General features: G+C 41.5%; 1 protein-coding gene across 1 annotated transcript in view; it reads right to left on the reverse strand.

The window, feature by feature from the left end:
• Positions 1 to 274: 274 nt before the first annotated feature.
• The window catches only part of nalf1a (NALCN channel auxiliary factor 1a), a 38,133-nt gene continuing 21,476 nt past the window's right edge, over positions 275 to 16,931 (reverse strand). Inside the window, exons 2-3 of the mRNA XM_027011762.3 lie at positions 7,644 to 7,815; positions 275 to 4,423 (exon numbers count right to left, since the gene is read on the reverse strand). Coding sequence (XP_026867563.1) covers positions 4,140 to 4,423; positions 7,644 to 7,815 — 456 coding nt within the window. The 3' untranslated portion in view covers positions 275 to 4,139. The remainder of the gene's footprint in view (positions 4,424 to 7,643; positions 7,816 to 16,931) is intronic.

The raw sequence follows: 16,931 nt of genomic DNA on the forward strand, positions 1-16,931 counted from the left end.
GAACCTATTCCTTACCTCTAACCAAGCCACTTAAAATCTCCTACTAGACAGAGCAAAACAATGTTTATGCAGGTTGCCATTTCTGTCCCTGTTTGGTGAATTGCAGGAGTACCTATAATGAAGACTATAAAGTCTTTATGGGTTTATACAAAGTAAAAGAGTAACTAATACTCAAATCACTCCAAGGTTCTGTGTGTCTGGATTGCCTACTGGCCTGTAGTTATTTGTAGGATGATATAGATTTTTACAGTCAAAGAAGTCAGACAACGTCCCATAATAGTTAACATATCTCTATTTATTTTCCTTAGAACAGAACTTTCATAAATGTAGCTGTATTTTCATCTTACGTTCAAAAAAGGTCATGACCTGTGAGACCGATTTATAAATATTTAATCAAAGTCTTTGTGTAAAAAAAATCAAAAGAGAATCAGCGAACTAAAGCATCTATTGTATGACAATATGATACTGTAATAATAATTGTAATATCTATATATGTCTGTCAGTTTTTTGTCAGGATTTTTAACTCTGCAGAACCGCAATTTTGCCCGTCCCAGAAGAGGAGAACATTCATTTAAGCAGCACGCACATCTTTTTGACATATGTTTAACAAAATGCAACATCTTACATGTGACAAAAAAAAGGGGTAACAGAGTAAAAATTAAGGGGTCAGGGGGTCACAGGGTATAGATGGACACACACAAATTTCAAAGAAAAAAGGGTGAGAGTGTGATTACCACAGATCTACAATATTATGACAGAGGCACATCTGCATAGATCAACAGGAGTTTGGGAGATCAGAGGTTCAAATGGATGTTAAGTTGAGAAAGGAACTGTGGGATCTCTGCCAGGGTGCTCTAGATGTTGCGCAGATGAGGTAATGTGGCCAACTTGGGAGAATTCAGGCAACAGAGGAAAAAAAAGATTTTTACAAGGTAAGCTGATGCTGGCGACCAAACACCTCCCCGCTGCTTCCCTGCTTGGGAAATCAGAATGGCTGACAGAACAAAGAAACCAATTGCAATATTTGCTGCAGAACATTACATTCTCCTGCACTTCCTGCATCTCAGCTAGGAAAAAAAACCCATACATTTTGGACTGTAGGCTATATGTGATACATTTCAATATAGGCTATCTCGGTATGATATTCAGGTTTGTTAATGGTTAATAATGTCTGTAAGCAGTGTTCCCCAGGGCTGGAGCTCTGGCCAGTCCACTCTTTGTGTCTGTTCTTATTCGCACACCCGATCCAAGTAATCAACATTGGCTGTGCTGGGAAATGTACTAGGCCCAAAATGTGCCCCGGCCAAACATGCCCAAGGACTGGGGAAGTATAATCTTATAGTGTGATCTGAGCAACATGATTTAGATGATTTATGAACAGCCCTCCTAAAATATTTTTATTTAAAAAGAGAAATTTAATGTTTATATATATGTATGTATGTATGTTGGACAACATGGATATAATACCTATAATATTGTTTAGATTCTTTAGATATTGTTTAGATATTTTATTTATATAATCTATTAAAGGATGACTCCCATATAGTAACTGTAGGACTGTTGTATCTATAATGCTGATATTTGCCATATTCGGTTAAAGACCTGGCCTCTTATTTAAGTAAGAATGAAATAGATTTTAAGATAGCCAAGTATGGTCAAAGAATGAAATAAAGAATGATTGTCACCTTCATATTGTAAAACCTTGGCCAGCTGCTTTAAATAGCAAACTGAGCATTTAATGAAGATAACATACGACAAGACCACGGGATAAAGCAGATCCTTATGATTACTTAATAAAGCCATCATCACAAAGCTACAATACATTACGAGACCGACCTCTATTACATCTGTAGCTGCTGTCGTTTCTCAGATTATATATGGTCATTTTGAAGAGATAAGACCAGACAAATGGACAATGGATGCTCTTCAGACATTAGGGCTTCCAAATTGAGGGTGAGACAGAGAAACGATCGAAGAACATCCCGCTCGTAGTAGCATACTTAGTAAGATGTACAGATGCGAGATAAACATGGATGCAGTGTTCTTTAGCAAACAGGGTTACAAAGGCGTTAAGAGGTACGACTAACGTTAAGCCTAAAAATAAGCTTCTTAAACTTAATGGCCCATGATGAAACACTAGGCAAAACGGATTACGAAACAGTACATCAGCAGCTCGTGGCCCGTACAGTCGGACACCAGACAACAGTCCTACACACAGAAGGAGAAATATAGAATGAGCCCTTGAGAACTCCTTCACTCCGCACTATCTGCTAAGCCCTTTACATGAGGAATCGGGATGGCAGGGGGCACAAGACATTGGCAAAATTACAGCTTAGTTACGAATGATTACAATGTAACTTGTTCTATTTCGTCATCTGATCGTCATCACTGTAAACTATAATATTGGGCATGGAGGTGTCAACGATTAGGGAAGTTGTCAAAACAGGGTGTCAGTTCAAATGGTTTGTCTTCGTGTCACCCAAATATGAATATGGATTTTAGAACTAGGTGACATAACCAGATTTTAGAACTAGGTGACATAACCAGATTTTAGAACTAGGTGACATAACCAGATTCCAAAAAGTACTATTACTGCTTTGACAATGCATGAGATATTGTGTTTTATGTGATTTTATGTTTGAATATTCCAGGCACCCTAATCACGTTATTGCAGCCTGGGGATGCTGATATTTAACTCACATATATGGTCATGGAAAGTCAGGGAGAACATAATGGTTTGCCATTCTACAGAGGAAATTAAAATGTCTGTAAAGCAGCTGTTTGAGCAGAACCTCTGCAAAAGCAAAACTAAATCAGCAATACACTTACTCGTGCAGTTAGGTGGTTCTAATCTTCAAAGTGAGGTTTTTAGACCAAAACCTCGGCACTATTTCTCAACACGTAGATTATTGACTTTCAGTCACCATTAAATAAGTTCATTATTTAAAAAAATAATTAATTTTTAAAAATCACCGGTCCGTTTGTCTTCCTTCTTTATTTAGAAGTACAGAAGCGCACTACATACTGAAATACACTACCAAATAAAAACTCTCTGTTTGGCCAGCAGATGTCGCCAGTGTACACAAACACAATGCGCTCACCTATCAGTCTTGAAGTTATGGGAGGACAACGCGGTTATGATGAGGTCCGCAAAGCAGCACTGCAGATCTGAGACTAGAGGGAAGCCGAATGCTAGGACCATGGAAATGACAAACGGCATCAGAGGCGGGATGATTTTTTTTTGTTGTTGTTTGAGGATGACTGTGATTTACTATGTTTTGCCAGCAGCACAGACTACTGGACTGTTTTTGAGGCTCTGTTGACATATAGCCCTGTCTACAACAAGGAGAATTTTTAGGCCAGAAGGCAAGGACAGAATGTGTCTTGAGAAAGCAAGAGAGGAGGTAAGAAGTGCTGCGGGTAATTGGGCCCACAGCCAGCCAATCGTTCACATCTTTGCAGCTACAGTATCAGCAAGCAGAGAATTATTCATGCGAGCTCTTCAAAAAAAATATAGATAAGAATGGTGCACAAAACAGTAGAGTTTAACTGAGACATGGATACATAGAACTTTGCTGTATTGTTTTCCTTTTTTTAACCATGTCATTTTCCATTTTGAACTGAAGCAAGTGAAGTGCAGAGAAAACCATCTTTGATAGCTGAAGAAAGAAAAAGTTAGATCATCTTCTAGTGCAAAGAGAAATAAAACAGGCTTGTGTGAGTTTGTGCGAGTGTGTGTGTATATGGGTGTGAAAGAGTCTATGTGTGTGTGTGTGTGTGTGTGTGTGTGTGTGTGTGTGTGTGTGCCTGTGTCAGTTTCCAAATGCGTGCGTTTTAGAACAGTGACAGAGCTGACGTCTTGGTAGGGCACGGACTGAATTCCTCGTCTTCCTCTCCTCTTGCATTTCTCCTGTATCCCACTGCTCCTCCTACCTGGGGTCTATAGAGCACTGAACATGTAAAGCGCAGCTAGGGATTGACCGGGAGTGACCGTCACGCCCGACACGCCCAGTTCGACCCGGGTCGGCCCGGGCACCGCCCGCTCCTCACTGGCGGATGGGCTCTTTTCGCTGACGAGCCCTGTGGGAGATGGTTCAGAGCATGCTGATTTGCTAGAGCTAGCCCCTGCCAACGTCCAATCACTCCTCCCTGGGGGCGTTGTCCTCCAGTGGAAAGATGGTGGCCAGGCATGTGGAGTTCTGGTTGGCGGTCATGGTTGCCACGGTGTGGAGGAGGACCAGTACTAGCAGGCAGAGCTTGAGTCTACCCTGGCCCAACCGCGGTGCCCCCGAGGCGCTCATGGATGTGTGCTGGCAGGAGGGGTGAGTCCTTCTGAAAGTGCCACGCAAGCGGTTGTTGGTTTTGAGCTCCCACCGCACGTCACAGCACTGCTCCTCTTCAGCGTTTGGCTTTTCCGGGAGCCCTAAGAAACACAAGAAGACAAACACACGTGATCACCTGAGAAAGATTTCAAACAGTACACACATCACCTAGGAAAGTTTCCAGTATGGCACATGTCACCTGAAAAGCTGTCAGAAACATGTATATTCATAGTAAGCTTTCCAAGTGATGGAAGTCTTCTTCCGACAGAATGCCAAACTAAAATCTTAGGCCCATTTTTCGCTGTACAGCCAAACAGTTCTGAGTATGAATAGTAACTGTCCCAGTTGTAACCTGAATCAGGAGTCCAGAACAGTCCGGAACATCCTGGCCATAACTTAGTAACTGTTAGGCCCCACAGTGAAAAACAGGCATTACATTGAAAAAGAGGCTTCAGTATATGTACCTCTTACAAGACCAGTTCCTTAGCATCTATCTAAAAAAATTTATATATATATATATATATATAAATCTTTTATACTCAGAATTTCTCCCTAATGCCACTCAGTCTGAAGTCACATTGTGAACTACATTATGTAAATCTATGCTGACATACTGTTACACATTAAGCTGTCTCTACAGAACTTTCATTAGTGTGTCACTTAGGCAGATTAGAACGTAATATAAAGGAGACGGGTGAAAATCTAGCAAATGGTTAGCTAGGAAGTAATTAAAGGAAATGAAAGAGAATCGAAATCACTAAACCCAAGCAGCTTTGACTGTTAATTGGAGTCTCCTATTTTAAAAGGGCATTTTGCCCCAACATATCACTACATTGTTTTTGCATAAGTTAAGAATTGCAAAGTGCTGGCAAATACTGTCACAGATTACCAGGATGATAGCGAACAGTTGTAAATACATTAACAGAAGTGACCCCCAGAGAAAGACAAAAAATAAAGAAGTGATTACTTTTCAGTAACACTGTACAGAAGGCTACATGACACCTACATAAGGTAAACATACATAAACATTTATAAATGCTTATTATCCGTAACAACAGTCAGCTGCCACTTGGCAAGATATGGCATATCATTAGCATTATGTTATGTTGGCATACCAAAAAACTGAGTCGCATAGTGCGTTGTCATAACATGCTATGTCATTTCACCACACACAGTGTCATGATGCATCCTAATGTCACCAAATATCTATACTGCTTGACACTGCTATATTAACCTGACATCAAAGTTGACAAAAGCAGCTTTGATTACAGCTCACTCTTGTTGAAATAAGCATTTATAAATGTTGATCTATGTTTATGTTACTTGTCATGAAGGACTTATGTAAGTGTTATGTAGCCTTATAAACAGTGCTCTTCACTAAAGGGTTACTAAAGTGCTTTTCACTAAAGTTCAACCAAGGTGATGGTCATTTCTTGGTGATGGTTTCAATAATGTGACTCTCCACATCTTTTTATTCAGCGATGTTAAATTATGTAACAGTAGCCTTATGTCAGTACACAGATGATAGTGTAAAGAGCAAAACAGTTTTTGAACACAGCAGTTATTAACATCTAGATAATATCTCAATCTTTGTTCATTGATACATTTTGCAATGAATGGCAAAGTCTTACAATGTGGTTATGTTCACCTATATGTTCATGAATTCCAATGATCCTTGTTCAGTTGACTTGTTGTTGTAGACATAGAGCAAGCGTTCTGTATGATAGCTGCACTGTTAGACTGAGACACAGGGGGACCGGACACACTAGAGGACATCTGTATGATACCCAGGTGGCACTGTCATGATGATCACAAATGCAGGTTTTTTTTGTGTGTGTGTGTATACTTGTCTGTGACTGGCTAACATAAATAACCTTACCCCAAGCCTAACCATCACCCTAGTCTTTGTCTCAGTATGTATCAGTTTATCAATATGGATAATACTGGCTGGACAAACAAAGACAGAAATAAGGAATCAGCCATCTCCTTTGGTAAGGGGAGGCCATAATTCATCGATGGACAGTTAATGTCAAATAACCTCAGAGATGTAAAGAGGCATGATTTGTGCTTGATGCAGACAATCAGCCCCCACAGTGAAATCTTACTGAATGCAGGTAACACAGAAACCATGACAGCTCCACTCTCCCCCATAACCTTGGCCTAACATGTAGCTAGTAGCCTTGCACTAAATGCTTGTCTAATTTGCTAGCTATTACTTTGTCCATCCTAGCTAACTAGCTAGCTAACAAACAGTATTGTAATAGCTATAGTATAGTACTATATTGTCCAAACAGAGTTTAGATGTAGATCTTTAGAAAGAAAAATAAATAATAACTGTCATGGAAGGCTCCTCCCATGAGTCACGTGGTCTGGCCAGTGATTTACATTTGTAGTGTTTGTAACCACGCCCCCTGGGATTGTACACACCTGTACAGGGTTTAATGTTGAATGTCTGTCTGTCTATTTAAACCCCTGTCAGTGTGTGCATCCTTGTTGGTCATTGTTGCTACGTGTGTGTTAAACTCTGTAGCCGTAACGTTAGTTTGTGTAGTCACGTGTTAATGTGTTTGTGTTCGTGTTCATCGTTTAATGTTAAGTGTAGAGTCATGTTTACTGTGTTATGTGTGAGTGCCACCTGTGCTGTATGTGTTTAATGTTAATAAACGTCTTGCAGCGTTGAAAAAGTCTGTGTGTCCTGCCCCACACCCTGCGGCACTTGGGCCAGCTACATTACAATAACAACTTTTGAGAAAGAAAAATAAACAATAACAACAAAATAAATACATAAAAACTGAAGAAGGACCAAAAACAAACAAACAAAAACCCCAATGTAATGTCTTGATCATGTCCCTATGAGATACCTGGTGAAACCCCTTTTTTAGAGTCAACAGAGTAAGTGTAGACATTTCGGTCTCCATTGTGTAACCTTCCTTATAGATGTTTTAGAGATCTGCATAATTTTTGCACGTTTTATCTAAAAGAAGCATAGATCAACAGTCTTGAGACCAATGGATTAAACTGGTGGTCTCAAATGATTTTTGGCTGATTGAGAACAGTTACCTTAGCCTAGTCCATAAACCAAACCTGTTTCTCCCTCAGAACGAGGGAGACTATTACTGTGTAATCAGAATATGACCGTTGTCTAATATATAGCTGAGTTAGTTTTTAGTGCATGGTATATGAGTGCAGATATATTCATAAACTGCGACTGGTATAGAGCCAGCCTGCTGTACTGCCTGTTGTGAATTGAGCACTCTGTTCTAGATCAGAAAAAAAAAACCACCTGTTCATGCTTTCCTTCTGTTGTGATGCAGCACTTACCTGTGCATATAAAACTGGGAGTCCCACCATGTATGAGATCGTCGTTGTCAGGCAATATGAAGGGACACTTCTGCTGCACCTCGAGACAGTAGCGCTCACAGGACACTCTGTGGCTACAGTTGGACTGGCTGCCCTGGAAGTACTGAGCGCAGAGCCAGGGCTTGTATACCATCTGCAAGGAGAGGCAGACAGGACCATTAGTATAGCTTGAAGGCCTGGGGCTTACCTCACTTCCTGTCCAAAATGCCCACGAGCTTGCATATGTGAATTTGTCAGGTTTCACTTGCAGCGTTGTTGTGAGAGTGCAACTATACATTTTGTACAGGAATATGCGTCGTCCAGTCTCAGTAGAATTTTCTGTATTCTCAGTAGAAATCTCTATATTCTGAAAGGAACTTGGTAGTCTCTGTGGAACTTTCTGTACTCTAAGTAGAACTCTATGCTCTCTCAATAAAACTCTCTATATTCAGAGTGGAAATGAATGCTCCCTCAGTAGAACTGTGAATACACTCTCAAAATAATTCTCTATGTTCTCTTATTAAAACAATACTTTCTCAGTGAACTCCCTATACTCTGAGTAGAACTCTGTAGCCTCTCAGTGGAACTCTTCTCAGGAGAAAACTGGTCTGCACTGAGGAATATTATAGCTTTGCAGTTCTCACCAATTTTAGTATGTTGGCTGTATTGTCGAGGGCACTGACAAGCATATCACTTCAGTTTAGGGGTGAAGGCAGCTTTAAGTAGAGCTGTCACCTCTTCCTATCAGATATATATAGCAGGTGTGGTTCATATTAATTTTTTTGATTGTACTACTCAGTGTTTAAGCAAATGTTTTAACAAAAATGCAGTTAAAAACTGCAATAAGCCATTTAAAACCAGTGGCTACAAAATAAGTCCAATGGTGACAATAAAGAGATAAAAGAAAATAATTATAAACAATAAAAATAAACCAAATAAAGCAACTGATAAAACTTCTAATGTAGCAATAGGGGAAAAAAGCATAAAAACAGCAAAATAATTCCTTCCTCCTGCACTCCAGCCACAGTCACTGTTCTACCCACAGCACTCAGAGGGAGCAGGAGGGGGCGTGCTGAATGGAGCTTTTTCCTTATCGCATCGCTCTTAGTCAGGACCCTTCTGCTGCTTCTGTCACCTCAATGCGAGCCACAAAGAGCTATGAGGTCACAGTCATAGCATGAATGCAGAGCAGCTTTGGGTTGGTGACCTCTTGTCTCATTGGTGCATAATTATGTCATTAGGTCCCCAATCAGTGGGGCCCTGCGTCCCCACCCCCTACCCTCTAGGCACCCATGGACACATTAGCACATTTCACCTGGTCCATTTCTGCACCAGGGTATGTCTGCATATGAAATGTGAGTGGAGTAGAGGGGTGCAGGGTGGGCAGTGGATGGGGTCGCTACTGAGGGTTACAGCACTGTAAGAATAGCTCCAGCTCATTTATTTTGCCCTACATAGTGTACCCAGCACACAGGCCGCTGTTGAGAAAAAGGAAAGAAGGCAGTGCATCCACAAATGTGTGTGTGTGTGTGTGTGTGTGTGTGTGTGTGTGTGTGTGTGTGTGTGTGTGTGTGTGTGTGTGTGTGTGTGTGTGTGTGTGTGTGTGTGTGCGCGTGTGTGTGTGTGTAAAAAGAGAACAGGAGATGCAGAAAAGCAGGTCATCATTAGCACTGTCTGGCTGTCAGAGAATCCAGAGATGCAGTCTCATTTGCAAGGCTCAGTTTCTTCTCTCTCTCTCTCTCTTACACACACACGCACACACACATTTCCTTCGAATACTTCTAGAAACTATCTGGCACAGGAACAAGAAACAGCTTGCCAGAAAGGGAATGCCCCCTCATCTACCAATCACGTCCCAGAGGGAAGGTGGTGGAAAGTGAAAAGTTGAATTTGATTGGAGGAGGCTGGGTTTAACACTTTTTTTTTCTTTTTTTGTGCACTTATCCTTAGGAGGAGTTGAAATGCTCTAGACTGTGCTTATAATGACCTACATGGGGAGATGGACATTTATTCATGGGTCAAGAGAGGTGAGCAATGACAGATTCTCCCATCACAGTGCTATTACATAACAAAGTATCTAAAAGAGATGCAAGTTTCAGAGCAGTGAATAAATTCCAATCCTTCTACATCCCACACAGTGGTAGAGGAAAGTCAAAAGGTTTAAGCATAGAACGCCTCCTGGGAAATGGAGTGCAAATGAGGCAGTGAGTTGCCAGAGACTGCTGTGATTATCGACTGCTTGGCCTGCTGCTATCACTTATGGCCGTGTGGCCCTAAGCCAAGGTCTAAGGTTATGGAGACGTTTGTGTTTGTTTGTTTGGTTGGTTGGTTGGTTTTTGGCTTGGAGCATGGTAGTGCACGATTTCTATAGCATCAGACAGAAATGGACAGAGACAGACTGAGAGGGAGAGGGAGAGGCAGTGCGAACAGGATGTTCACAGTTCGGAAATACAGAGGAGACACAATGTGTGTGTGTGTGTGTGTGTGTGTGTGTGTGTGTGTGTGTGTGTGTGTGTGCGTGTGCATAGTTGAACTCAGCTATTGAACTTGACTGATGTAATACCATTTATCATAGCTACAATTAGTATCTTCTACTGATGATCCTCTGCTCTTTCCTACATGTGTGCATTTAAATGCTGTTTCCTTTTGTTGAGTAAATCAACACATTAATGTCCATGCCTTCTAGTTACTGGGACTGAGGGATTAGATAAGCAATGTCACAAAGAGACGCAATCAACATGGCACCCCTAATGGCCAATGACGTTTTAAAAAACACTCAATAGTCATTGGGTGGGAGCAACAGTAGTGATGGATGAATGGATAGGAATAGGTTATGTACAAAAGAACATTTTTTGGTTTTCTGCCAACACTACTAATATATTTTGCTACTGAGTTGCACATACATGCATGTGGACTATCACACAAGCACATGTACACACAAACAAAATATATCAAGTCTAGATGTCTAGAGATGTTCTCTTCTACATATTAGACAAATCTAGTAGATTCTCTTTGATATCTCACAGTGTCTGTGCATGTGCGAACATATGTCACAAGTTCAATGGAACTTCATTAACCATACGTTTCTCATTAATGATTCAAATCTAATTAGACTGCTTCCGAGGACCATTACAATGCATCAATGGTAACTAATTACATTGAAAAAAAGATCTGCCACATTATTACGAAACTCGATTAGATTAAGAAACCTAGACTTTCTGCAACCCTGACTGTAATGTGCACACACACAGGGGTGATTGGACTTATCAGCCCCAGGGTGGGGGAGTGCACAACGTTGTTTGCAGCTGAGTTCCAGGTCGCACAAGGAAATTGGATGTTCTCTGTGCTCTAAGGACTGTGGTTTACGGATGTATGCTGGTCTGTGAGAGCCAGCACAGTGGATACTTTGTCACTCAGATGACCCATGCCTCATGCACCACTGTAAACACACCTCAGTGCCTTAATAATTATTACTCGTCAAAAGAATGTTCGTACCAAATCCATATTCCTAGGTCACGAAGGTCTACATCAAACGTACACATCACACCATACATACATAAGTTTGAAAACCCTGCTGTCTCCCATATACTCCTCTCAAGATGTAAAAGTAACAAATAACAAAACACTGTTACCCATTTTTTGATAAAGTTCAAACTATTTGAAAGCAGTCCTGTTACGACAGCCCGTTTTTACTACACCCCCTGCCAGAAGGAAGCTGCTTTTAAGTCTCTCACTCATTCTCTCCCCTCCTCCTCTTTATGCCCTGGAACTGGAAGAAGCCAGACATTGATCACACTTGTTCGGCGCCCTCGTCTCTCCAGATGGATGCCGAGCTAGCAGCGGACATCTGCACTGCACATTCGCTCATCAACTCTGGATGGCATCGAGCATCACAAGCCAATCACGCCACCTTTCCCTTCCACTGAATATTCCTAGCTCCAAGATCACGAGTCTATAAGAGCACATTTGGGTGCACACTCTCCTGCCTCTTGTGCTTCCACACAAGCACCCACCCACTGGAGGACGTCGGGGTCAGCAAAATGTCTTATCTGATATCCCTCCCCGAAGACCTGGAAGACGTTGTGTATGACCTATTGGCGTGCCTCTCGCGACTGTGGTATGGTTTATGGGGAGATGGAAATCAGGGTATGCCTCCCTTCCAGAGTTTTCCTTGCATTGTAATGGGGAGGGAAGGACTGAATTCAAAGAACTGAATGGTGGCAAGCTTCAAAGAGCTCAGAGAGGTGGGCAAGAGAGAATTCCCTCAATTAGGCCATGATTAATACAGAAGATCAAAGCCCCCTTCGTTCCCTTAGTTCAAAAGTGTAGCTAAAGCTGAGAAGATTGTACCCCCCACCCCACCCCCTCCGTGCACTCTCTCCCTCTCCTCACAGCGCCGGAATATTCAACAGTTTGGATGCTGTATTAATCTGAATTTTATTTACATTTCTGGACTCGCATAATGCCTTCAAACGTTGGTTAAGCGTAAAATGAGGAGTTGTCAACACGCTGTTGGAGGTGCATTTAGTGGATTCATGTTCAAACAAAGCTGGATGGAGCTTGGGGGGAGGGGTCAGCCTTTGTACGGTTGAAACCGCTGCTCTTAACTTTGATCATGAACTTGTATTATGTGCTATGTGGAAAACAGCTGTCTGCCCAACAAGCCTCAAAGACTGCGAGACACTGTGTCGCTGTTCGGCAAAGTCTTTATGTGAAAGGTTACAAGAGACGTGGGGCTGGGATCAGCGTTTATCTGCCCTGTTCTAGATCTGTTTCTGCTTTGTCAAGTGCTTTACCATGCATATAAATATATGCACAACTGCAACATGCTCACACCTTGCAGACAGTTTACATAGCCTAGATGTGATTTACTGGGTCAGCTGTGAATTGCCTCTAAGTGAATACTGCCCCTTACCATCATGCTTCATATCAGGCAATGCTATTACAAACTGGCTCATCATGGGAATGCATATTATGTTGTGTAATGTGAATTTTAATGTGTTATTTATAAACATTGCAGACTGACTAAGACTCATGAATGAAGAAATAAAGGCAACAGATTAACAAATAGCTTATCCCTCAGAGGAAAAACTTCATGATATAAAATACATAATATTACAATATTAGAGTCAACAACAATAACAAAAAACCTCAAAGGGATGTGCAAAGTCTTTAAGCAGAAAATGCCAGTGCAGCTAACACTGATGTACATTACCATAACTCCAACTGGCTAGTTTCTTAGCTTCCATTCATTATTACTGTGATTATAATGACATTAGCATTTTTGGCTGAAGTATTGCTTCAGCACAAGCCTGCGCTCATTAACTGTACTCAAGTGGAGTCTCTGGCACTTGCGCATTCTCACCGCCACTGTTTGACTTGCAAGAACAAAGCACTCTCAAGGAGACCCTCTTAAAATGGGGAAGGAGGACAAAGGCCATTGGAGCCGAATACAGCTGTTGTTGGTGTTGTGTAATGCGGGATATTGAATAATGAGTTGAATGCCATGTGTTTGAACCTTAGGTGCACGCTTTCCCCACAGTTGGTCAACATATACATAGATACGAGGTGATTGATATGGGTTTTAACACTTGAGTCATTCGAGTATTTCTGTCGATATTCTATTCAGCTCAAAAATGAGAGTGGGCAATGAACCGTAAATGGCCACGGAGAGGAGCTCCACGCCCAGGTGAGGGAGGTGCGGCTTGCATTTAACTAGTCCATGCATGCTTGAGGCTGGAGTCATTGTGCCCACGAGGGCATCACCTTGGCCCACACCTGTTTTCCACAGCCTACAGGAATCCACCGAAAGCTGCAGTAATAAATCGGCAAATGTCAAGCCAAGCTGGGTTGCGCCAAGCCCCAGGGAGTGAATGGTGTCTCCATCCTGCACCAGCTTAACTCTGCTTGAATCAGCGCAAGTGTAGCAATGGCACAACAAATAGCACTCAAACACAAATGTGCGCATACACCGCCAGTCCCGACACTGTGAAACTCATACGTTACGGCTTTGGAATAGCACTGTGTACATCCTGAGTCATGTGTAGACTCATGCAGATTTTCCAGAGTAAATACACAAGTGACAGCCCACAAGCTGCTTGCAAAACTCAAAGAGGTCAACGTTATTTGTTCCACAGTGTGCTTATCCATCACAGCAAATCACATGAGAAGGTGTGCTGAAACCTGGCTCCGTGAATGCCTCAAATGAGATCACATGCTGTTTCATACTGGAGCTTAATACCTCAATTTGTAGCTCCAGCGTTTCTCTGTAAACAACTGCTTCATTTCAATATTTAATTGGCGGCAATTATTCGCCTGTTTATTTATTAATCTGGCAACTGCCTATGTGTGTCACAAGGCTCGCAACAGGAGAGGAGAAAGATGGAGTCTCCGCCAAAGAGCACCTCTCCCTACACACAGACGTGCCAAGAATCAGTGAGTGGATGGTGCTCTTTGAAAATTGGCCTGTCTTAGGCGACTGTGTGTGTGTGTGTGTGTGTGTGTTAGTGCATGGGTGTGTTTTTGTGTATGTTGCGGGGGGGGGGGGGGGGTGTAAGGTAGGGTAGGCTGAAGGCGATGTGAGGAAGACCAGCGTTCACTACTTTTTCTGCTGAAGAAATTAAACGTCATCGCCACCTGGGGTATGAGACACATTACTACAACAAGCTTGACTCTTAAATAAATGGAGCAGTGATAAGCATGTATTACAGCATTGCTCAGCCCTTTCCTACTCTGGCGTGGACGAAAAGCTGCAAATTGTCGGATTTGTCACATCTCACCTCATGCTTCCTGGCACCCAAAAACATTACATCAGACAGATTCTGGAACATGAGGTTTCCAAGGGTCATTTTTAACTGATTCTGAACAGGGAGAATCCACCGTGGAGGTGAACTGGATAAGTCATTCACTCATAAAGTGACAAAACTGTTAATGGGGATCAAAGCAATAACATTTACAGCATTAATTTGGATAATAGCTGTGGTGCTCTATTTACAGGTGTGACAGACTGACTCTAAACACATGCGATTGTGCTTCATGCCTGTCATGATGTTACTGCATCACCATATGCTTCACTGATACAATCCTGATGATGACCATGCTGAGTGTAGATTGCCTTGTCACCATGGTTCCAGCCAATCACAACACATGGAACAGCTTACGCATTGTGCTGACGACCTCGGCAGCTGGTTATGGAAAAATTAGTCACATTCCCCAGCTCACAGGTGCACTGCAATGGAGCAGCGAAGCCTGCCACTGAGCACAATGTGGCCTTATTATGGGCTTATGAAATATACATATATACATGCATGCTACACCACTCAAACATACATGATACAAGTGTTCTGAAAGCTCATTCTTTTGTTTTTCTTTCGTTTGTTGTATTTTTTTTTGTTGTTCATGAGCTCCCATTCCAAACATTTGCATTTAGATTGAAAATCAGAACCAATGATTCCTTTTCTTTCCCATGTGTGAGTGCGATTGTTTGTGTGTGTGTGTGTGTGTGTGTGTGTGTGTGTGTGTGTGTGTGTGTGTGTGTGTGTGTATCTGTGTCTGTGTATGAGAGATCCACTCTCGGTCTCAGTCACACCCGTTGTTTCCCTTGAGAACCTTCTTCCAAGAATGAGCTTATGTGTGCACCACTAAGCCTTACCCCCCACCCCCCACTTCTTTCTCTCACTCTCTCTGTCTTTCCTTCTCCAGCCAGAGGGAACCGGAAGTGCACACACTGCATGTCAAGCAGGAGGAGAGACAGCATCACACACAAAACTTCCTGAGAACCGATGTAGCAGCAGATGACTTCAGTGGATCCAGTGAAGAGCATGACAGACAGGCTTACATACATACTTCATCTCAGAATTTATCCTCAGCAGTCTCACACTGTTAAAGGCATACTGAGTGCTTGCTAAAGGAAAAGAGCTTTAGCTAAGTATATATATTTTTTCCATTGTAATGGCATGCTGTCTCTCTCCAAACTGTTATTTTCATCACTGAAGCTGTAATTAGCAGTTTAGCAAACCTGTCTCCCCAAGAATCCCCAAGAATTATAGAATCAAACTACATGGAAACAAAGGTTTAAACCTCTAACAACATGTTGGCTTAAAAAATTCTAAAGTTCCCAGTAAAGCAGTTTATGTCTTATGAATAGTGTATCTTTAAAGATTATACACTGGTTTGTTTGTTTGTTTACTTGTTTGTTTATTTTGGTAGGGTTCCAGCAATGCTGGAACTAAGCTACAAATTTACTCACTAAGCTACAAATTCACCTTACCATTCCATTTTCCTGGTATGACAAGGGGTACAGGGGTATTCTGCTCAAATGCAACATGAACTCTTGCTGACATGGAAAGCACAACATTTTCTTGTGACTTGTGACCCCAATCAGAGATGTTCCAAGATAAAAAGTAGAAGCAGCAAAGCAACTTCCTTCTGAATCAAGTTCCATGCTACAAATAAACTTTTAAAAAGTGGACATTCTTTGTACTAATAACAGCTTGGCAGCATCAAAAAGAATATATTTAGAAGATTCAACGTTTACTATATCATTATGCTTCAGATCCCTCTTCTGTAGTCTCCTGGTGATACAAGGGCTTTTAAGCTGATTTCAGTGAAAAAATATGCATGAAAAATACCAATCATTTAAAATTCAAGACCTTTCATGGATAATTTGACACCTGAAACCCACAGGGGCAGGATGATGATGGAGAAGACTAGCTACAGCACAGGCCGTGGTGGTATGCCTCACGTACTAAATCAGCTACTGGTTTTCTTCTGTGTATTTCATATTGATCAAATGTAGTTAGATCCAAGTTTGGATCTCATTCCAGTGCTTTTAACCATGTGACCTGTTATTTGTTTACTGTAACTCTGGTTAAAAAGGATGTGGGATGAAAAATATCAAGCTTTATTGTCAAAGGTCATCATGATGTTCAGGACTAGCACCTTAATGGATACGTTTAGAATCTGTCTGAACATCAACAGACAATGGCTTATCCAGTGAGTGGTGTAAATGTTCCTCTTTCTAAAACATTTCTATAGCAAAGTATGGTTAACCATTTTAAACTAAATGGACTGTGTAATACTAAAGGAGGATAAAAACAGTAATGGTTACAACGATAAGTCTACAGACATGGGTGCTTTTTTACATTTATTGTCAGTTTCTTATGAAAGAAGCACAAATATTTTCATTCAATCTGAATTGCTGACTCACTGGCATAATTTTTGTGTTAATAATAAAGGCTAATCATTTTAGTTGTTGAAGTGCATACTTAG

This window comes from Electrophorus electricus, chromosome 18, assembly GCF_041902795.1.
Source record: "Electrophorus electricus isolate QZ-2024a chromosome 18, ASM4190279v1, whole genome shotgun sequence".
In the NCBI taxonomy this organism is placed as follows: Eukaryota; Metazoa; Chordata; class Actinopteri; order Gymnotiformes; family Gymnotidae; genus Electrophorus; species Electrophorus electricus.